Source organism: Balaenoptera musculus, chromosome 5 (assembly GCF_009873245.2).
Source record: "Balaenoptera musculus isolate JJ_BM4_2016_0621 chromosome 5, mBalMus1.pri.v3, whole genome shotgun sequence".
In the NCBI taxonomy this organism is placed as follows: Eukaryota; Metazoa; Chordata; class Mammalia; order Artiodactyla; family Balaenopteridae; genus Balaenoptera; species Balaenoptera musculus.
The window spans coordinates 32036948-32062117 of NC_045789.1; the positions used below are offsets into that span (position 1 = coordinate 32036948).

The following is a 25170-nucleotide window of genomic DNA, read 5'->3' on the forward strand; positions in this document are numbered from 1 at the left end:
TTAATTTTTATATAAAATGAATATTTACCATCAATTAATGAAGTCCTAAAATAAAAACAACCAATATAATTTTCCAGGTTAGTAAAATCTAATACCATCTGACCTCTTAGAGACATAAAACAAAAAAGAAAATCATTTCAATAGAGTACTCATTTTGAAAGAAAATGTAAGTTTAAGGACCTAAATATATAATTAAGTTAGTAAGTGTATATAGATTTAAGAAAATCTAGGTGTTATACATGTCAGCCATTTCCTAAAGCTGGATACTTTTGTTTTGCACATGCCTTCTGTTCCACTTTAATTACATTTGATTACTGTAAACATTCATCAACAAAAAAATTCATATGAAAATTGAATACTAAAGTTTCTCAAGTGGCTCACACCATAATGGTAAATCGAGAGAGGAAATGGCTTTTCTGAAGTGGAAATGAGGTTAGTTGTTAAATGTTTCTTAAATCTTTCCACTAACTTCCTAATTTTTCAATGAGAATTATAACACTACATTTTAATTATACAAAGAGAAATTATTTGAGTTTGTTCTATTTATTCCATCTCTACCAACTCTTCCCTCTCCTCTCCTTTCATTATGGCCTTTTTGGTGAAAAAATGTTGATCTGGTTAAACATATACACTGCAGAAAATAAGACATAGCTGCATTTAGGATGTGACAACCAACAGTAAAATTTGGTAGCTTCCTTTTGTAAATACTGTTAGAATTATTAATGCAAGACAATACAATATTGGTACAAAAAACAATAATACTAAGTTCTTGATTTATAACCTTTCTCCTCTTCTATGATATATATATCAATATATCTCATATAAACTTATATATATAAACTTAAAAACATATATACATAAGTTTATGACAATGGAATCATCTTCTAAGACTACATTGGAAAATGGGTTTGTGTGAGTATATACCAACAATTGTATACTTAAAGTATAACCCTAACTTGTGTAATAATATTTAAAAAGTACAAAATCCTATCATGACATATACTGTCTTAAGAACTCAGTACTAACAAAATTATCTCTATATTGTCCTTTGCAAATCCTAAGATGGCTTTAGTGACAAGGTTGTATCAAATTCTCTACAGATGACGATCCAATGAAATCAAATTAAAAATGCTGTACAGTTTAGTGGTTAAGAATGGTGTCTCTGGCCTAGAGTGCCTGGGTTTGAATCCGGGCTACAGCATTGCTAGCTATGCCACCTCCCTTGGGCAAGTTCTCATAGTTCTAATAAGATCTAGGAACTTCAAGACCCAGGGCAGAAAGTAGAGGCATACTAATACCCTGTCTGTGCCTCATCTATAAAGCAAGGATAATACCAGGACTACAGTGAGGATTAATGAGTTACTACGTGAAGTGTTTAGGATGGTGCCTGGTGTGTAGTGAGCGCTCAATAAGTATCATTTAGCAGTACAAGCAGTAGCAGTATTTTCACCCTCTATTGCAGACCCTCTCTCCAGCAAAAGTATAATATCTGATCCTGTGCCACATAAATGCCAATTAGAGATTGTTCTCATTACTATTGTTTCCAGTCAGGGAGAAAATATACCTTCATTTCTAGAAATTATACTTTGATTTCTCCCATTCCTCCTTTTTTTAGACTTTCCAACCTTCCCTGACAATCCATTTAATTCTGATACAACTAGGGCATGAAGCCTAGAGCAGAAAGGGAAGGTACTTTACAATAATTAGGTATTTTCCTCCCAAATAAAATATCTTTATTGTCTCTTATTATCAAAATAATACATGCTCATTATAAAACATTCATATAATTTAGTAAATTATGAAGAAGAAAATGAAAAACTGCCTCTAAATTCCACTACCTAAAAACAACCATTGCTAACATTTACTGGTTACCGTTCCAGATTTTTTTCTATACGTAAATATACATAGTAATATTAAATAAATATATGTATATAGTAAATATACATACATACATACAAGGTATACACACACAGGCACAGACACTTAAAATATATCATATTATACATGTAGTTTGGTGATCTTTTACACTTAACAATACAGAGAGCATATCCTTCCACGTCAATATCACAATGCATAATATGTTAATGGCTGTACAGTCTTTCATTGTGTGGGCATATCAAACTTTACTTAACTAATGTACTTCTTTTATCCTACTTTCCTGAGACTTTTTCACTTGCTAATTCCCCACAGACGGGCTTATTTTTGGCTCTAATTCACTGATAGCTCCTGTAGCTGCATATGAGTGTCTAGTAAACATAAACATTATAAAACTCTGCCTCCAAAAAAGAATGCAGATACTTCGAAAAGTTGTTGAAAGGAAATCTTGTTCATATTTTTTGAAAAGTAACATTACCATTCTTATGAATATGAAAACATAACTATTTTTATCTATATACTAAATACTCAAGTCACATAAAATTCTTTGTAATTTGTCCTCCTTAACATTTTTAAGGTTCCTTTGTTAAAGATACATAAGTAAGCCACTAGTGAAAAGTATAGAGGGTTTTCACATCTTTAGCTATTAGAAACATCCTGGATTTGACACCAAAAGCAAAGGCAACAAAAGTAAAAAATAAACAAGTGGGATTACATCAAGCTAAAAAGCTTCTGCACAGCAAAGGAAACCATCAACTAAATGAAAAGGCAACCTATGGAATGGGAGAAAATATTTACAGATCATATCCCTGATAAGGGATTAATATCCAAAACACATAAAAATTCATGTAACTCAATATCAAAAGAACAGTCTAATTTAAAAATGGGCAGAGGCTCTGAACAGACGTTTTTTACAATGAAGACATATGGACGGCTAACAAGTACAGGAAAAGGTACTCAACATCACTTATCACCAGGGAAATGCTTACCACAATGAGATACATCTCATACCTGTTAGAATGGCTTTTATCAAAAGGACAAGAAATACCAAGTGTTGATAAAAAAGTGGAGAAAAGGGAACCCCTGTGAACTGTTGGTGGGAATGTAAATTGGTGCAAACATTACGGAAAACAGTATGGAGGTTCCTCAAAAAATTAAAAATATAACTACCACATGATCCAGTAACTCCACTTCTAGGTATTTATCTGAGGGAAATGAAGACACTAATTCAAGAAGATATTTGCACCCCCATGTTCACTGCAACATTATTCACAATTGTGAATGAACATTATTCACAATGGACAATGGACATGGAAACAACCTAACTGTCCACTGATAGATGAATGGATAAACAAAATGCTACACACACACACACACACACACACACGATGGAATATTATTCATCCACAAAAAAGAAGGAAATCCTGCCATTTGTGACAACATGGATACACCTTAAGGGCATTATGCTACGTGAAATAAGTCAGACAGAGAAAGACAAATACTCTATGATCTCACTTACATGTAGAATTAAAAAAAAAAAAAAAACCCACCAAACTCATAGATACAGAGAACAGACTGCCAGAGGTGTTTGCCAGAGGTAGGGAGTGGGCGAAATGGGCAAAGATGGTCAAAAGGTACAAACTCCCACTTATAAAGTGAATAAGTCCTGGGGATGTAATGTACAGCATGGTGATTATAGTTAATAATACTGTATTGTATATTTGAAAGTTGCTGAGAGAGTAGATCCTAAAAGTTCTCAGCATTGGAAAAAAGTGTGTAACTGTGTGGTGATCGTTTTGTAATACATACAAATATCAAATCATGATGTTGTACCCCTGAAACTCAAATAATGTTATGTGTCAATTATATCTCAATTAAAAAAAAAAAAAAAAAAAGAAACATCCTGACCCTGCTCACCCTAAGGAAATAAAGCAATATCTCAGTTGTAGAAAGTTACAAGCTATGAGAAGAAAAGCTAAAAAGCTCAACGGTCATGAAGACCTCAGCTAGGAGAGGCAGAAAGAATTCTAAGGATTTTTTTTCCTACCTAAAAACACTTCAAATCCAAAATATGAAGTCTGACCAAACCTCTTTGAATGTGAAAAAAATTACTTTTAAAAACAGGGCAACTGTAAAAGAAATCATCAGAGGCATTTAATACTTAGTTTCATATAAAAATGGGTCTCTTTTCATGAATTCTCAGGACTATCTAAAGTACAACACGAGGTACACATGCACAAAGTTGTCATATAATTTCTCTAAAGAAGCAAACTCTTTGGAAGGTGGTAAAGTCAGTCTAACATGCTGTTCCAGGAGGTCTTCAGTAAACGAATCCTTAGTAGTTCTACAGTAATCTCCCTCTCACTCTTTCTCTCTCTCACATGCAACATTCCAAAAGCAGAAGGCTCCCTTTTAAAAAAGGAAGGGGGGTGAGGAAGCAGCTTGCAATTTCAGAGTATATTCAGTCTCAATTAAATGAAAGAAGACACATTTACCATTTTCTTTGAGAGACTATACTTAGTTGACTAGAGAGAATCTGTACCTTCTAACTAATGGTTAATTCCGGCCATTGTTTGAAATTAAATTTCCTATCTGAGCATAAAGTATTAGACAATTTTCTTTGATGTTGCACTATTAAAGCCTACATATGAAGATACTCAGTTCCAATTTGAGGGCATAAATCATCAGTTCTTCTGGTCCCATATTTATATGGTCAGAGCCTATGGGCTGAATGGTATAGTCATTTTTTTCTGCAACTAAACAAGGTAAATAAATGTGATATATTGGCACATCACCCCACCACTCTGCATATGGTGCACATTAAGGTTGTATTCATTTGCCATATGAATATAATTCCTTTTACCACATCTACTATTAGTTACAAGCAGTAAATACAGAGTTGTTTTGCTGAAACGGGAGGGCCTGCATTACATCATGGAGCACTAAACATCCTGGACCTTCTGGAGAATTTCATAGACATAGTTTTAATGTCACCTGAACTTGAACACTGCCAACATATTGCTTCAAACACTGCTTGATGAATTCTTCAAGGAAAAAAGAAAAATACAGGGCAATCTTAGTGTTAGTGCAATAGTGCAAACCAAAAGTAGGGCCACGAGGAAAGTTCTTGATGAGTTACATATAAGAACTCATGTTCTTGACAAAGAATCGGATGGAGTCATATCCCAGATATAAAAAAGCTATTTGTTTCAAATGTTGCTTTCATATTCAGAATCTAGTGAACATAAGGAAACTAAAGTTAAAATATCATCTAAACAAATTTCTCCAACTGTAGCTTACTGAAGACCTGCAATTAATAAGAGTTTATTTCATGACAAACTGTGATGCTTTGTTTCATTAGGTATATATTGTGTCTACTTTTTCCTTAAACAAAATATTTATTATAACATTCCAAATCCAGATTAGTGCAGGGCAAAAGAAGAAAGTTATTTCTTTTACAAACTCATATGGTTCAACACAGATGTACATATCTTGACATCTGTGAACCATAAATAATACATCACAGGCAATTAAAAACAAAGTACACCTGTTTTAACAAGTACTGATTTTCAATTTTACCAACATTAAGTCCCCAAATGCATCCAGCAGATGGTGCTCTAGGACACCTACTTACGGGGAGTCATACTGCTTGTGTTACATCCACCTATATTTTTGGCAAGACAAAGAATAAGGATTTATCGGTAGCTTAGTAAAGCGTATTAGGCTTTACGATAAAAAGAACATAATTCCTAAATATGTGCACAAAAATATACATATGCATAAGCACATGTGCACAGAGGCAACCAGTAAATAAGTCACACCTGGACACATTGTGATACCACTTTTCTTATAGACTTGATGAGTAGGTTATGTATATCAGTGGTATTTATGGTCATATGGCAAGATCATTCTAAATTCATTAAAAAAAATTTAGAATGCCTTAAAGTTAGAATTCATTTTTAATTATAGCAGGAATGTCTCATTAGGGTGATACTAGTAAAATTAACAACAGTAGGATTTACGGTAATGACTTAAGTGATTGATGAGAGTATAACAAAATGAAGTTTTAGACAGAGAAAAAGCAGGGCAGCTATGGCATACAGTACTTTAAAAAACAGCTCTGTGGTCTGTTTGTGCTAGCCTTATGGTTAATAAAACCTTCCTTCTAATTGACGGTGCTGAAATATTCTTAAAGAACAGAATCTGGTTATGAAAAAAACTTTTTTTTTTTTTTCAGTAGACGCCATTCCCATAAAGGAGAAAGCTGACATAGATTAGCATGTCTGATTGCAAAGAGGAAAAAAAAATGCCACCTTTCAATCAAATCAAAAACAGAATGCGAGGATGGAAAACTACTTTGCTGAAATACTACACAGCATCTATGCAACACCTCATAGTCAGCGACCATTTTCTTCTAAAGCTAATCAACTGTGGCTTTTAAAAAATTACTCAGATACCTAAAAATGCTTAATAAGCATTTACTTTTAGATGCTTAATAAGTATTTGATTTTAAGTTTATGATCTATTAATACAATATAAAAATAGTGGATAAATAACTCTTGTAAATATTCACCTTGATTATAAGATCAGTTTAAAGTATTTAAATGTCAACTGAATGCATCAGGGAACATTTTCTTCAAAATCTGGAAATGTACAGTCTGGATAGAAAAATGAGTATTCCAGGAAAAGCATTTTGGTGGACAAGATTCAGTTCTAAAACACACAGAGTATTAGGGCAAAGAGAGAGATGCTTCCATGTAGAAAACGTCTTTCTTTGAAATGTTCTTGGTTAATTTTATTTAAAAAATCTACAACTAAATGGAATCCTATCTTAATTTTTCTCCTCATTAAGAAAACTGCATCCCACAGGAGATAACAATCACAAGACAATAGAGTCAAAAATGAAACACTATCTGTCATATAGGAAAATAAGGCTTTTGCTACATAATCTAGGCAGATTTCATAAAACATGTGCATCCTTTTAAAAGCCTCAAATTATACTATATATAGGTTTTATCCAGTTTGAATTAGCCTGATTTTACCTGAACAATGTGCTTATTAACAGTCGATAACATGATTTTTTAAAAAATAGTACTAAAGCTAACAACTTTACATACAGCATTAATATTAGATTTGGAGAAAATGGCATAGGCTTATGACACTAGCAAGTAAAATTACTAGCTTATTCTCATGACTTTTAAAATAAAAAAGCTAAATACTTGAATGAGACCTATAAAATGCAGGAAAAGCAATAGCCTAGTTTTTAAAAAATTCACCCATTTTCCTTCCGAGCAAGAAAAAAGTCTAAATTCAAAAATTTAAGTTGAGGCATTGTATGCATTTAGAGACCACACTGCCGCCCGTTATGTATATGAAAGCCTGATTATTTCTTAAAGGTCAATTATATTTCATCCAAGAGATACAACACAGAAATAAGCATAACCTAAAATTCCTCATCTGAAAAGCTGTGACTTCAGCGGCTGCGTCATGGAGCCATCAATGAGCCACAGGCTTATAAAATCCGAACCAGCTCTCGTGAATGTTTAAAACAGTTCACACGCGGTAAAAATGTCTTTGTTTCTGTCTGTTTGTCATTTTCGTTTGAAAAGCTTAGACTGGCTTGTTCACTTTTCTATTCTAATGTGTGGAAATTCTCATTATATGAAAAAGTGCCTATTTGTCTTTTTCCCAGATTCATCCTTCAAAGCTAAAGCAAAATTAAATTGGGACATCAGACGTTACAAAAGGGCCAAAAAGGCCGAGGTTCACTTTGAGAAAGGTAATTTAATTTAGTCAAGATGCATTATAATTTTCTAAAATTTTTATTAGATGTGCTGTTACGTTATTCTTTTTTTTTTTTTTTCCCTTTTCATTACCAGCATTACTAAGACTTATTGTCCACCATACTGCAGACAATGAGGGTATAGATGAAGTGCTTTATGAAAAAAAGAACATTATAATATATACTCTAATGCCAGCAAGATGGTGTTTGTGTGGTGATTTATTTGTTCTAAGCATTCTGTGCTTCTGATAACACCTTAAGTCAGTTACTATTGTTGCTTTCATTTCATAGACAAGACAGCACAGCAAAGCTTAGAACTTAGCTTTGTTTTACTCTAAACTCCACGATTTGGTCAGTCCTACTTGATTCATTTCTTAAAATGTCATACATGTAAAAACCATCTCTAGGGTGATTTACAAGGTATTTAAACATATATATATATATTTCTCCCTTCTGGAAAAGCTGAATATTTCTAGTTTTAAAATATACTTAAATTTTTGAAATGTAACAACAATTACATACAAGTGTAGCTACGTTTACAGAAGTAGCCTTTAGCTACTTCTCAACATACCCATTGGTAATGACATATAGAACGTGGTTAGGTCAAAGAAGTAAAAAAAACAAAACAAAAAAAAATCTTTTTTTCATTTAGATTGCTATATGTGCATGAAACATCTCACACGATTTTAAAGCAAAAGAAAGCTCTTCCTAGATATTTTCATGTAAATAACAAAATGGTATACTTATTACCTATGTCAAATCTAGGTTTGTCTGAGATAATTTAGTGAATCTCAATAACTGAATTTATAGAAACAGAAAAAAAAGAAATTGAAAGTAGTCACTCATCCTAAAAGGCCAGAAAGAAGGAGAATGTAAGACTCCATAATGAAAAGAACACGAAGTATTTCTCAAAAGAATGTGAAAAAAAAAAAAATCCCTGAAATTTACATATTTAAAATTATTGTAATTACATATAAAATGGGATGTTGTGTAAATATGAGAGATACACACTACTTCCCCATATAGACACACATACTAAAGTTTGATCTGACTATAAAGACTGTATTACCCATAGCATCACAGCCTTGAAGTTACTTTTCATATTCTATTAGTATAGGGAATTACCCCTGTTCTGATTAAGATAAGAAATACATATTAGAGGTTCATAAAGTAAAAACTTTGATTCACCACCACACCAAACAAAATACATACAAAGCAGACACAATGTTGATAAAAATACTTTGCATATACTTCTTTTAAAACTGTACTGGCTCTTGAGTAAATTTTTTTAGAAGGTTTCACTTTCATACAAATAATATACATTTAATAAGCATAACTTTAAGAAGTCAATTCAAAATATGATGGACTTAAACATATTCAGACTGTTTTATAATTTGGGACTGAGGGACAGAAGTAAGTACCACAGTATTCAGGTAAAGTAATCAGGAACAACATGATCCTTCCTTAACAAAATACATTGCAACTTGCTTTAAATTAAGAAACTGTAAATATTTAAGAGCAGTTAAAATGCTCTACCTTATGAAGTAAAAATCTAAAGCTATTCTTGCAGGAACTCTTCAGTGTTGTCATAATCATTTTAATTAAATTCTCATTTTTCAGGTGGTCCCTTTAATTGTTTTTTCCTACTTCTTAATGTGTTTTTCTAAAGCCATTTCTTTTCTGCAGCTGTGTGCGACTGGTTTTAATGGTAGCTGCTTCCTTTTTTGCCTTCTGTGAATTACAATTTTAAATGGTTACACATTTTTTGTTTTACTGCCTTCAGCATAGTTTCATAAAGATGTTTAAGGCTGTTGGTGAACATTTTCATTTCCCATCTGAAAAACCAAGAGCCAATTTGAATATTCCATATTGGCCTTTTATGACCTGTTTTATCTTTTAATATGTAAATGAAAGCATATTTTTTCTAAAGACTGGTTTGTTTCCATGAAATTATAATGTTTTTGCTCTTTTAAAACATGAATTCAATAAACAAGATAATATGTGATTGCTCTTTTATGCTATATCTTATTGTTTGTGAATGAAACACCTCTATTTTATTTGGTGACAGCCATTATCAATGCAGAACTAGCATTTTCAGATCATAAGAATAACCGATAACATGAAAAATGAGATTTCATGCTTGAATTTGAATTATCAATGGTCACAAAATGTTAATAACAAGGCTATCCAGACCTTTCTTAAATTATAACTAAGAAATTAAAACTACTTGATACTTCAGTTTCACTTTCACCATGATGAAATAGGTAACTTCACTGCAAAATGTTATTATACTTCACTTGTAAAAGTTTACTTATAAAATAAATTGTACTTACTGCCTGGGTTATCGCCAACCCCACTGCTTTTTCCATTCCAGTACCAGAGCAGAAGGGTTGCATCACGTGACCCTGAGAGAATGTAGCAATTTCCCCCAATATATGACTCCGAACGAGTGAGGCAAGTGACGACGTCCCAATGGCCAAACACCACTTGGATCAATTTTCCTGAAATACAAAACAATTTTCTTTAAAACTGCTATTTAAAAAATTGAAAAAATTTCCAGAGATCATTTCACTTAAGAAGATAATGAAGTTGTATTAATCAGATTCTGATAATTCAGATTTTATAATAAAATTTGACCTGGTCCAACCTAAAAGTTTTCTTCGAATAGTTAACAACAACCACAAAATCAATTGAAGAGTGATAGTCACATTTAAGACATATGTTAAAACTATTTCAACTAATAATGTTATTATACATAGCTCCTATAAATTACAAATGAATCATGTCTACTGATTAAAGCAGGCCCAGGAGAACCCTTATTTGGAACCATTTCAACAATTTAAGTTACTCTGTATGATTCAAAACAAAGCAAAACTTAGTTGCCTTTCTGTAAATACTCTATCATTCAGACTTCACTAATACAAACCCATCTCTGAATTAGTAAAGACAATTTATTTCTTCTTCTATTCTTCAAAGTGATCTATATACAAGGACAGTATTAGCCACTTTGGACAGCTTCTGTTTTTTTTGGTTTTTTTTAACATCTTTATTGGAGTATAATTGCTTTACAATGGTGTCTTAGTTTCTGCTGTATAACAAAGTGAGTCAGCTATACATATAATATATATCCCCATAACCCCTCCCTCTTGCGCCTCCCTCCCACCCTCCCTATCCCACCCCTCTAGGTGGTCACAAATCACTGAGCTGATCTCCCCGTGCTATGCGGCTGCTTCCCACTAGCTATCTATTTTGTACATTTGGTAGTGTATATATGTCCATGCCACTCTCTCACTTCGTCCCAGCCTACCCTTCCCCAGCTTCTGCTTTTCAAATCAGGCTTACATGAACTAAATTTTGATAAAAGAACTAACATATTGTCACCACAATTTGAGCCAGGTCATTCTTTCTTTGTTTTAATTGCCTGAAGGATGAAAGTTCCTGGGGAGGCGGAAGGATGATGAAATTAAGATTATGACGGTTTAACAGTAATGATTAGGGGCAGGGTGAGGACGGGGGTATCCAGTAAACTTACTGTGTATCTAGGACATTAAACACAGGATGAACTGTCCACATAACAGTGTGAGAAAAAAACCCTTTAGATTTTTTTTGCTTAATCAGATATGGGTTTATAATTCACACAAACTTGTCTAAAGAATTAAATATCTATAGCAGCCCTTCCACTCTCTCCCTATAGTTTCTAGCTAACGTTTCTCTTTGAAATTTCTAGAGAATCTACAAATGAATGTCATAGAATGTCTACCCTTAATATTCAGCATGAGTGTTTCTTCTTTTTTCAAATAAGCGTTCAGTGGGGTCATAAAAAATACAATTCAGATGTGCAAGATAAAAACCATTAAGCTGGAAAAAAATCAGTATGCCTAAAAAGTTTATATGTTTAACTTGGAACACATCATAACCTATTCTAAAGCTTAAGGTCTCAATTAAGTATTCGTATCTACACGTATCTACATGTATAAACTTTTCAAGATAACAATACATAGAACTAAAAGAGTATTTCCACTAAATTTTTTAAATTATTGGTTTTAATAAACCCAAAGCTTATTATAAAGTCTGCAAATTTATAAGTAAAATACTGAGATGTACTTTATCCAAATCAGATGGAAAGTCAAATACAGTGTTTTCTCTTGTACACAGTCTACTAAGAGTAACTTAAGATCAGATTCTTATCAATCTCAAACTGCAAAATTAATAAAGGACTTTTTTTTCTCCTATGGATAAAGACTTTAGTCAAAGCAGGTATTTTAACTGCTAAATGTTAAAAATGTTCACTTCTGAATTTCTTCAACCTTTTAAATTAACACCAAAACATTCGTTTTAAAAATTAGCTTTTATCAATAAAGAATATGGTAAGAAGAAGTCAAGACTTTCTAGAATAAAAAAATGGAAAAGAAGAAAGCAAATTAAATATTAAAAATCTAATAATTTTTGCATCATTTCCAATTTATATGAAGGACAAAGTGGAGAGGTTTAGGGGTAAAATGGGTGGGGTTACATTAGAGGCAGGCCTTACTAAGGATGAGACAAAAGTTAGGGAGCTGAATGCACTCTCATTCAAAAACTGAAGGTTAAATCAGTGAGTTTTAACTACTGAAAAACTGAACACCCCGTAATGTGATTATGTTTTTGACTTCTGTATGTACAGTGACTTCTGCCTCAGCCTATACTAAATGCTGAGAGCATGTCAACTACAGGAGTGATTTAAATGGGTTATTTAGAGTAGGCCTATTTAAGATGTGATACCCATCAATTGAGTGCGTTGTAGAAGTGAGCATGAGTAAAGCAACTACAATTAGGTACTTGAGGTCATGGCATACAGGAAACCCAAATGCTCCACGTACACCAGGAGGCTTGCAAAAGAGCAGCTATTTGCTTGGAAGATGGAGATGAGGGAGTGACATTTAAGTATTTACATCTAAAGAGTTTCATATTTTAATACAAATTAACTTCATTCTCTACAATTTATCCTTTGGGCTCAACTTTGGAAAACATTATTTTTTTCAGTTTGCTTTTTCCTCTTCTGGCAGCCTTCCTTAGCAATATTTGTTATTGCTATGAGGTTGAGGTTCACTCCTCCTAAATAAATCACAGCATATAAATACCTGCTGCTCTTTTTGGTAAATTATTTTCTGATAATCTCATAAGTGTTCCTCAACCTTTATTTTTTGTTTCCTTTAATACTGGTCCACCTCTCCACACACAAATATCAAATATTACCACAAGCACTAGAATATCTTCTTTTTGACAGAACAAATTTTCTAGTTAATGTTTTATTTGACAGCTGTGCTACAAATAAAAAAAATTCAAGTTCAGGACTCTGCACCATTGAATCTAAAATGTGGCCTGAAAATAATTCCCACTGCCGAGGGAAGGTTTTATTGTTGCCTCTGCTGTTCTGGTTGTGTCCCGAAAACATGATTTATGTTTAAAGAATTTCCTGTTACAACCGTGTTTCTCTCTACCCCCGCTTCCCTGCCCCGCCAAATCTAATAAGAGAAGGATTTTTTTTTTTGGCTTATGTGCCAAAATATAATTGAATTCAACACTTGTGATAGCTATGCCATTATATATTATTGATCATACAATTTTTCCCTGTGTCTCTGCCAAACTTAGGAGAAAATATTTAATACTCCTATTATCATAAAAACACAGACACATTTAAAATTTAAATAATTTAAAATAAAACTAGCATCAGAGTTTGTATACAAGATACTAAGAAAGATATTAGAACTATCATTTGAGATTTTTTTCACAACTTTCCTGGCAAGTATAAATATTTTTAGTGTACATGGTAAGTCAGTCCCACTGAAATGAAGTTTAAAATGAGGCTACTTCTTAGAAAATGTTTTATACATACACACGCATATGCATGTTTTAAAAAGTAATAAAGTAGAAGGCTTTTTTTGGAAAGAGGGGAAGGAACGTCATCTAGTTTATTAAGTAAAGTAACATGGCAGACTCTCTAGGAACCTAGTTTTTGAACAGGTAACACTTATATGAGATTACATGGCATAGTCACAAAGATGCCACACCTGAAGTCCGAGGAGTTGGCTACAATGCCCAGTTCTAGCGTCATTATCTACGCAGATATCAACAAGTTACTTATCCTTTCTAAACCTCGGTTTCATCACCTGAAAAATGGAGCGAAGGACACCTGTTCTATCTCATAGGATTATTGCGAGGCTGACACAATATCATGTATGAGAAAGAAGGAATTCTGTAAATTCTAGAGAACTGTGTGACTATAAGAATTATTTTAATTATTAGTATTATATAAAAGGGAGGTTAGCTTTACTTTACAAATATTAATATTCAACGTCTTTTTAAAATGATATGAAAGGTCAACAAACTCAAAAAGCCTCAAATGTCAAGACCAAAGGTTGACATATATATGACCCCATTTTCTGACATTCTGGTAAAGGCAAAATTATAGGGATGAAGGCTACATCAGCGGTTCTGAGGGGGTTGAGCTGAGGGAAGGGACTGACCGCAAAGGGGCAGCACAGGGGGTCCTGGGGGACCTCAGCTGCTCTGCATCTTAACTGTAGTGGGGGTGGCAGCTGCATAACTGTATACAATGCCCAGACGAACAGAACTATAACCAAAAAAATCAATTTTACTCTATGTGAGTTAAAAAATAATTTTTAATGTATAAAAAACAATATGCAATCTAAAAGAATGTTTAAGGAAAACTTGTGAGAGGATGTAACAAGTTTAATCTGAAAGTTTGTGTGAGAAGGGACCACAGTTTGAGGTCAAATAATGCCAAGGTTGTCATTACCATAATAGTGAAAGTAAAGGTTAAAATTTAAATTTGATAATTAAATCAGAGAAAATTCATTATAATAATAAATATATTTTAGGAAAGCTTATCAATCCCTATTGCATTTTTAAAGAATTCCAGAGGAGTTTTAGATTCAATAGTAATCAACCTCACAGACCTAAACATCTAGTAAAAACCCAAGTAATCAGAAAGACCTGAATGATGACATTTTCTTTTTTCTTTATTCTACAGAATAAAGATGGAAATTACAAGAAAATTAGATCATCAATTCCATAAAACAAAAATTAAACAGGACCATGCCTGAAAACAACTTCTAGGGTTTATTCTATGCACAGTACATATTTAACTATTTTCCCCTACTCTCTCATTGCTATGTTACAATGATATCATCAAAATATACCTAGGACAAACTCCTTGGATAACCAAGAATTAATTTTTTAATATGCTATACTTACTAAGGCAGGAGCATGGACTCATACATTTTATAGAGATTATTAACATAACTGAAAGATGATTTGCTGTAAAACATTTAATTAACTAGAAATTTCCATTTTTAAAAATTTCTTATCCCACATTTAATCAAGATATTTATTTGTAGATCCTTGTTTTAGTTGAACTATCTACTTCCACAGTATCTATCAAGTTCTAATGCTTAATATCTAATTTTAATTATTTTAAATATACAACTACATATTTACTATAAGTTTACTTCATCCTCTAACAGTTTCTAAAATACTTTAAAGAGACTCCATTAAATTTGTCAATGTTCTCAATTTCCTATATGCAAAAATATATAACCATTTACTGGACTGGATATCGTGTAATAATACTGATTTGAGTTTGGTTTGTCCCTTGGGAAGATGCATGCAGATGAATATATAGACTTAAACTTTTATATTTTTAACAAGACCTCCTGTTACACATAAAATCAGTAGTCAGCTACTTTCCTTCACGATGGTGTAGTTTTCAGCAAGATTCTGTGCGGAATTGGGTGGAGGCAAGATATCTGCTCCCAAGAAATACCCTTAATGAGAATTCCCAGTAGGGAAAAAGTAACCTTTATATAACACTAAAGTGGGGAAATACACCTATAAGTATGTGCACTTGCCGTAAGATTATGCACATACATGTGCATACAGTATTTACATACCAGGATATGCTTTTGAAATGAATCATTCATTCTGCAAGTATGAAGCTTGGGAGACAAGCCTACCAAAAACTGCCTCTTAAAAGCATTCTGAAGTTAACTTAATAATGGACTATAGAGTAGATTATTACTTGAAAGGAGAAAACTGTCTTTATTTCACAAATTTTAGAATTCTGTAATTTTTAGAGGGAAGAAGATGAGAAAGCCTCTGAACATCACTTGTCATAAACTTTAGTTCACTGATGAAGAAATGATGAAGTTACCTGTGTCTGCAGAGTAGACTCGAAAACTCTTATCCCAGAAGCCACAGAGGAGAACGTAGCGGTTGTCCGAAGTGATGACAAAGCACTGGGAATGCACTTGAATACTTTGGTCTAAAAGGTCAGTGATTTGCCTCCTGTGCATTCCTGTATTGCTGGCTATGAGAACAGAGGAAGAAAAAAAAGCCTCCTAAACCCACACGCGCAAAGAAATCCCATAGTTTGTCATACTGGGGGTTGGGGCTGAGGGAGGAGAGACAATACATTCCAGGATAAGAATATCTGATCTTTAATATTCAATATAGTAATATTTGAAAAACCAAGTAGGAAAACACAATCTGATTGCTGGAAGAATACGGGTAGCCAAATTCAACAGCTCAGTATGAAATTCTGCCTAGAGGAAAGAAACAATGATACACTACAATTTTAAAATACGTAGTATACAATTCTCAGAACATGCTATCTAGCTCTTGGGCAGGACCAAACTAGATTAGAATCTCCAGATCGCATCACAGTTAGGTTTGTGTTTCTGACAATCTCATTACATCTACTGTCATGAGAATGGATTTATGTTGTGACAATCTATTACCTTTAACTTTTTGTCGCAAGGAAGAGATACTAGAATATAAATGGCATATATTTGAAATATTGTAGCATCTTGTACTACTTTGGCTTTAACAGGTCTTTAATTTGACTACATGTGAACTCCCATTTCCCCTGTTTACAGCTGCACTTGCATGTAAGGAAAGGGTAAAATGACTATTTATTAAAGATACTTGTAATTGAAGAAGTCAAAGCATAGCACACTGCCACTTTGTTACTCCTGTAAGCAATAAAACAAGCCAGTCTGGCAGTGTGTTTTCAAAGCGCTATAGAGCACCTGAGATGGGTTTTGTCACAAGGCACAAGGTCAGACACAGAGCAACATCATGCACATGTGAAGAGTAATAATCCTCCAGAAATACACTATCAAGTGTGTCATTATCAGCAAAGGAATTCTCACTGAGATGCCTTTTTTGGCATTATGAAGCCAACCAGATAGAAAGCTTTGTTGCTAGTGATCTAAGAGTTATTTAATCACCAACTTTCCAATACAAATTATGGTTCTTACACTGCTAAAGAAACTTGATCATACCAGACATGAGAACAAACAAAATAAATTTCTGCCTCTGATTATTATGTTCTTTGTACCATAGTTTGCAGTTTTTTGGGGAAAAAAATACCATAGATGCACTATTGATAAAAATTTAAAAAAGAAATATATCTATGTTATATTCATTGTATGTAGTAACTAAGTTAATATGGCCAATTCAATAGAAGGCTCAGAAAGTAATATGGAAGAAAAAAGTGTTCAAAATGCTCTCCAGTCCTGTGCTGGAATACAGAGGAATAAAATATCCCTTGCCCTCATGGCATACGCAACACAGCAAACATATTCATATACATGTGAAATACTGCAAAATTCTGCTAGTGTCTGACTATACAACTTAACCATGTAGGATTATTAGATAACTACTTGATAATAGGCTTCATATACTTTGGGGAGATTAATGGGCTAGAAAGTGATAGTGGTAGTAAAAAGGGCCAATTCTAGCCGAGAATCATTCCCCACCTCCTTCCACACAAAGGGAAGTTGCTGGCAGATGAAAAAAGCTTTTATGTATCATAGTGTATCATGGAGAGACATTAGCATCTCATTGCAGTGAAGCTGTGTGATACAATTTAGTTTTTTAATTCCAAGAAACCTAGCAATTAAAGACAAGCTATGTAGTATTTTCTATACTGGTTACTTCAGTTCTTCATTCCACATGAAAATTATAACAATGTTTATTTTTGCCAATGTTTATATGACTTTCGCTCCTATGATACAAGCTTTCACTGGTCTTTTTGGCATGATTTCCTGGGAGGACCTAATTTGACAGATCTGGGCATGTGCATAATTTTGAATTGAATGACCACAAAGTACCCATGGGTAAAGGCTGATGCCCCTTCAGCATTCAGATGATCTATTTTCCAAATAAGTGCTTACTTATAATTTAACATTGCAACCCATCCATCCATCCATCCATCCATCCATCCATCCATCCATCCATCCAATCGATATAATCTCCCAACTGCCTTTCCTTTATCTCTCTTTATTTTCTCTAGTAAACTTCCTGAGATTCCATACTGAAAGTATTTTTATTTGATGAAAATTAGGTATATTTGTCTAGATAAGCAGTCTTCAAACTGGGACATGCATATCCCTTGGGGGTATAAGATTTCCCAAGGGACACACAGGCACAGATGGTTTTAAGGGAATCAATTTCTAGTTCCTCAACTTTCATATGTTCTCTTGCCTGAAACAGATTTGCCTGAGAACTCTCCTGTGAGTTTTCCTTTCTTACCTCCCTTTTTGCATGCTCTTGTTCCACTAGATAGAATTTTACTATGGTGCTTTACCCCAGGGTAAAAAAATCTCTTGAGAGACAAAAAAAGGGACAATTCAAAATACTGATGTCATGCTGGAAGGTGAACGCCTAGGTATCAAATCATTCTGCAGGGCAGGTGGTTTCCAATTCACTGTTTTCTATAAAATGGAAGGAGGATCTAATCATGCTGTCAATTGATAGATCATTAAAAATAAGTTTCAGTGATAGATTGTTAAAATGGTTATTTAATGATAGACTGTAAAAGTAATCCTTAATAATACATCACTCTGTGAATTTTGTCACATAACTCAGAAAGAGTTCAAAGATTTGAATGACCTTGTTAAAATAAGACTCTTTGCTTTCCCATCTATTTTCTTATGTGAGTAACATTCCTCAAAGCTTCCATCTACCAAAAAACCCCAAAAGATTAGAACTGTTGACAAATTCTGTCTCATTCAGCAACAAATAATGTTTATCCATGAATACATGAACAGAAAAGCCCTATTCATTTCATTAAAGCTGTATTTCCTATTTCCAATAAATATGTGTTTTATGTTCAATAATATTTATTAAAATTTAAAATTGTAATAAGTGTGTATTAATAATATTTGTAATAACTCAATGCAGATTAACTTTTTGAGCTGAGCCTTATGGTCACAGGAAATTTCAATGTTTAAATTTACATACATATTTTTATTGCTGAAAACAGTATAATAGGGTAATCAATTTTCTAAAGTTAAAATAAAATTGTGCAAGGAAAGTACAATGAAAATATAAATTCAAGATGAGAAAGGAATACATAAAATTTTCAAATGTTAAAAGCTTTTTCATGCACTTTTTAAAACAGAAAATGCTGACTCTCAAGTGACTTTGATATTTAGATTCTACTGGATGTATTTAAAATTTTATACACTATGCCAAAAACTATAACCATTGTAACTATTTAAACTTGTGATGATGTCACATTTAAACTTTCAGATGTCAACTTAAAAATGTGTAATAAGGTACGTGGTTTTAAACAATTATTTTAGGGGATACAGGAGCAAACAGTCTGAGGACCAAGGATCTAGATCAGGGAAGAAAACTATGGCCTGCAGGCTGAATCTGGCTTGTGCCTGGTTTTGTATATAAAATTTTATTGGAGCACAGCAATGCTCAGTTGTTTATATATTGTCTGTGGCTGCTTTTGTGCTATGACAGCAGACTTAAGTAGTTGTGTCTGAGACCTCATGGCCCACAAAGCCTAAAATATTGACTATCTGGCCCTTTACCAAAGAAGTTCACCATGCCTTGTCTAAAGGGTCACAATTTCTTAATTAATTTAGACTTTATGCTATATGATATTCATTGTCAAGGTTTAAGACAAACAATGATTCTATACTTCAGAAATCAGGCTTTGAGTAGCATAGCAAATGGGTTTTATTATTTTCCTGACTCTTAAAACTTTACCCAAGTGAGCATTTAAGTTTTTAAAAAATATATGGCAAATCATATCTACTCAAAGCAAAATAAGATTTAGGAACCAGGGTAGTAATTATCCTTCATATAGATAGTTGCTTCTTAGATTTCTGCTTATATTTGGGGAAATGATGAAAGACTTAGTTTTGAGCTTAAGGTTACTTTAGTTCATCTTGATAATTAATCTGCAAATGGTGGTCATTTAGCTCTCCACTGAAACAATGGTGTTAAAGACAAAAGAAGGTGACATACACATAGGGAACACCTTGAATTTTAAAATAATCAATGAGCTTATTCATATGCTTTATCTAAAAACTTAAAAATACTAACAAATTTACTTGTGCCAGGGCAATTTGACAAAATTGCAGGCCAAACATCCATGCTAGTAGCATACCCCTGCAGCTAGGTAATTAAGTTTTTTATTCTAAAAGTTATTGACTAAAACCTTCAATATCAAGGCTTAACACTCTTAGTGGGGCCACATTTGAAAACCCCACTATAGGCTGAAAAATGCTAAGCTGGAGATTTCAACTAACCTACTCAAAAAGCACAACAGCAATTAAATATTCTAAGTCATCTGCTGCAGACAGTCATTTCATCCCAATGGCTCTTTCTGGTCTCCTCCTTTTTTCTTTTTTTTTCACCCTGAACAAATTTAACCTCCAATGGCAATTTATTGGGCTGTAGGACCCTAGGAAAATGAATACAAATACCTTAACACTGCCATTGGCTGGGCCATATATTTCAACTTTGAAACTGCTCTGCAATTGCACATTAATCCCCTCAGATTGAATGGAGGGTCCAGGAAGAAAGGACTGATCTCCTTTAATGATGAAACCCTGGCACTACAGTTTTATTTTTCTCAACACAGTGCTAAGAACCCCACTGTTATTATGAAAATTTCCCTAGCAAAGAAGCTCCGTCACATTACTGGTCCACCAATTCATCATAACGTGCCTCGCTCCTGCTCATCAACAAGTCTGAGTGATGAAAAGATCCAATATTATCCTGACAGAACTTCATGCGCATTCTCAATCACACATTATTACAGCATCCATATTAATTTTCAGTGACACGCGTCCTAGGCCTGTTCAAATTAGGCAAACCAACGAGGGGGAGTTGATGAAATACCAGCATAGCCACAGCTCATTGCATTCCAATTTGCATGCAAATGGTTTATCAGGAAAATTCCATTCCCAGCAACCAGCAAGTGAAAAACAACTGTAATCTACACTTCAGGGCCACCATACAGAGCTTAATGAATCGCAAAGAGAGAAGGAAGTGACAGACCTATGAGGGGATCGATTTCCACTGGCAGCTGGCATGGCTGGTCTTGTACAGCACCTTGATGAGCTGGAATTCACAAACGATAAAAAAAAGCATTATTTTTCATATACTAAACTACATTAAAATGCGTAAGTCAAATCTCATGTAGAATTGTTTCTAACCTCCAAATCTCTCATACGGTTTTATAAAATTTAAACAAAAAAAATTCCAGGTGCTTCTATGGCTAGCTTATTAAACATTTATTTTAGATTAGTGCTGTTCTGAACATGTGCCATCAGCAGTGGCTCCAGTCCTAGGCCATAAGCTATAGCAGATGCTTGACTGGCAACCTCTGATTCTGCAACAAAACAAAATTAAGTGGTAAGGCGCACTGAAAACAAAATGTGACAACCATCTGCTGACTGTAGCAAATACTATTTTTTTGTTACTTCTTAAAAAGGCAGTTTTGAATGCTGCAGCACAAAGGAGTCACAAAAATGTCAATTTATGATGGAGAAAGGGAAAGCTCTAAGTCAAGGACATTTAATGTTTCATCCATCACGTAAAATCAATCAATTGAAAGTTTGAATAAAAATAAAGCTATCTGCAGATAAATGTTTTAGTTAAATGCAGTTGGCTGAAATGTTTTCCTAAAGATCTGATTGCAGTTTTAAAAAAACTTTTATTAATATTTAATATTTCCATAGTTTCAATTGAAAAATACTCTGAGAAGCAAGTGAGTAACAAAAATCAATCCATACTAAGAACAGTTTGTTTAATTCTCAAAATAGTTCTAAAGATTCAGATGTACTTATTTTGTGATTGAAAAGAGATTCTGTAGGCTGTTTCCCTGTGAAAGGTAGAAGGACCTGAGGGGGAGAGGAAGTGCTGTGAGAAGCAGGAGTGACCACTGGCCAGCTGTGCAACCTTAAGCAAATCAGAAGCCCCAGAATGAAGGGTTTAGAATAGATGATCTTTTTCAGCTTTGTAAATCTGAGAGTTAAATTCTCGGTCCTTTTCCAAATGATTTTCCTCCAATAACTCAGCCATTCAATCTGGTCCGCATCTGCCTTTTATAGACTCATAAGCATTTAAACTACTGCTTGGTTGGTATCAGAGCTCTGCTTAATATCATCAGATACTAGGATTAAGATGATATTACTATCATCAGATTTTAAGAAGTCTTTCTGACTGTCCTTGAGGGGCTGAAAATAAAAATGGATACATTCCAATGTGTTCATTAGATTAATTCTACATTTCTGATGTTAGCACTTCCCCTGTTAGTAAATGCCAACTTTTCAAGGATTTTTCAATGATCTTTTGGAAGATCATTAATACGGATAAAATAACCTGAGTAAGTACAATATTAGCACTAAAAATTAGAGTTGAGTATATATAAGACATTAAAGTAGATGAAAAAAGGAAGGCATATGACTCCTTCTTTTACTGAAGGTATTGTCTTTGCTGATTACTAGCTCTGCCAGTAAAGAAATCACAGGGCACATATAGGGAATCATCAGGGAAAATGCACCACAGCCTCTGATTTACCCAACAGGGCCATTTACTTCCAGTAATACCAGTGCCAATCAACACTAATACCTTGAGAAGTTTTCTCTACAACTTTGAGAATCTGGGATCATAGAAACATTAAAACCAAACTGTCAGTGAAAGATTTAGGAGGTTAACTATCTTTGGTCATGCCTCAAATCCCAGTTCTGCCACTAACTGCCTGTGTGACCTTGGGCAAGTTATGTCGTCTCGGTGTTTCAGATTCCTGCTCTGTAAAATAGGTTAGATGGGTTAGGTTGAACCACATGAAATCACCAATACCTGGCTTTCTGACCTATAGAAATGGCAATTTCAACCTAAATACAGAACCTACATCCTAAGGTTGTTGAGGGGATTCAGTGAGTTAATACGTGTGAAGTGATTAAAACAGTATTCAGAACCTACAAAATGCTCTATAAACATTAGGTGCCATTATTTTATTGTTTCAGAGGCTCTGCAAGGTCCTTTGAGTGAGATGGAAGGATAAAGATGATTTTTCCCCTAAATCAGGACTCAGACACTGCATTGACAGGAGCTAGCTGTCTAATGAACAAGCTATGGAAATCATAGAATCTCAGAAAAGAACCAGAATCTAAACTAAAAAAACCTGCAACACGAATTTGATATTCATTGAAAAAAAAGCTGTTAGGAAGTTTTGACATTTGTTTTAAGTCAAGGCATACTGACAGGTGAAGGCAGCACAACATAGGATGAAAGACCAGATTTATGTAAATAAACATACCTGAAATGAGGCACAGATTTAATAAAATGGATGCTTAATATTTTTAGGTGTAGGTGTACTGAGAATTGGAGATCACAGTGTAGAAAGAGAATCACCTGTGTATTTCCATATGTTATCATTCTTTGTAATTTATCTGGTGAAGAGTTGTCGTACTATAAAGCCAGAGGATGGGGACAAAAACCACCAGTGACACGAGGTACAGACACTAAGAAAGCCCACTAGGGAAAATTCTAGGCAAAGAACTGGCAAAACATATGCAGTCTCCCAAGCTCTTATCTTACAGAAAAGTGAGCTTGGCCTCAGAGCAGGTGGACGTACCATATGTGGTACTCCAGCAGAGGGACGCTGCCCCTAAATCACTTTACAGATCTATAGAAAAGTGGGGAGTAGGGAAGAGAACAGCTGACAATCAAGTACTGATACTACGGGGAGCCCAGGGAAATGGGCTTGCTCCAAAGGGGAGTGTCAGGAGCTCAGTCATCAGTGCTGAGGGAGGGAGCCTAACGACTAAGCATCAGCTGGAGACCTAGCAGCCCTCTGGTTGAGCCAGTTCAGGTCCTGCCGAGCTAGCTCATTACTAGGCTAAGACTCAAGATAGGGGTGGAGAGTGCTCAGGGCTTTCTGGCAGTTGAAAAGTTTTGTCTCTCCTCACATGCACTGTCACTCTGTTTAAACTGAAGAGGTTCTCAGAGCCACCACAGCCAGCCACCCAGGATAAGCATGGTTTGCGGGGGCCCTTAGGCCACACACACTGGTGCATTTGCCAAGCTCTAAGGGTAACTGCACACAGCAGAGGTAGATCCTCTGGTGTGCATGACAGAACACACCGTCAGCATGCTCTTCTTCTAATGAGTGGTATTTAGAGAAAGAAAGAAACAAACAAGAAATCACAGTTGTTAATCAAATTATAATCTTTGGTCCCAAAATATAAGTATGTCATTTGCATACACATTTACCTCTGTAAGATATGTTCGTTTGAAGAAAAGGGACTAAAAGGGCCTAATAATAGAGATACTATACCTGCCTCGATTTTTACCTTCTCTACTGTTATGAAATCTATTCTCTAATCAAATATCACCATTCATTTCATTTCTAATGGCCAGGAAAATGGCTATATTTAAGAAATTCTGATACGAACCACAGATTCGTCATGATGCGTATCTTATTACATTATTAAACATAGTTATTAGTGCACCTACTTTTTGTTTGAACATCAATTCAATCCTGTTCCATTCTAAAATCTCTTGCATTTAATTTGGCATGAAGCCCTTGTTCAAGAATTTATATTTGTGCAACCATTTCAGGTATTATAATGGGTAATGCTTTATGCACATTTTACAGATTTAATAACAAGTTAACAGACTATTAAAATCTATCTTTTAAAATTTCCTACCTAAAACAATGGCTTGGGAAAAAAAGCCTATAATCTCCAGGACTTTAAAAGATTTTCCTTCTGTAAAAAAAGAATTTCTAACTAGTGGCCAAAAGGAACAGTGCTAAATCCAGATCCCAACATTCCTGTTCTAATGAGAGACAATAAATCACAGAGGGGTGATCATAAAATTTGAGTCAGAAAACTTGGGTTCAAACCTGGCTCTGCCACTGACTTGCCATATGTGATACTGAACAAGGCAAGCTCCCTGGGGCTCAGTATCTTCACTGATAAAATGTGGGCCTAGACTGGACGAACTCTCTCTCATGTCTCTTCAAATTTTGACTGTTTGTGATTCTGATGGTTATTTCAGTATCTTGCCATTAGTTACCCTAATTATTCAGCACTTAATGAAAGAACAGAATGTACTTATGGGGTTGTAATATTTTAGCTGGGTAATTTAAGTGCTCTTTTTTCTATCATCCACAACAAATACTTCCATGCCAT

The 25170-nt window shown here is 34.2% G+C and overlaps 1 protein-coding gene across 4 annotated transcripts in view; it reads right to left on the minus strand.

Annotated features, from left to right (window-relative positions):
* LRBA (LPS responsive beige-like anchor protein) overlaps window positions 1-25170 on the minus strand; it is a 745100-nt gene that overhangs the window by 18855 nt on the left and 701075 nt on the right. For all 4 annotated transcript variants that reach the window (XM_036852028.1, XM_036852030.1, XM_036852029.1 and 1 more), the window contains exons 51-53: window positions 21026-21088; window positions 15870-16025; window positions 9991-10158 (exon numbers count right to left, since the gene is read on the minus strand). In XM_036852028.1, the coding sequence (XP_036707923.1) occupies window positions 9991-10158; window positions 15870-16025; window positions 21026-21088 (387 nt within the window). The remainder of the gene's footprint in view (window positions 1-9990; window positions 10159-15869; window positions 16026-21025; window positions 21089-25170) is intronic.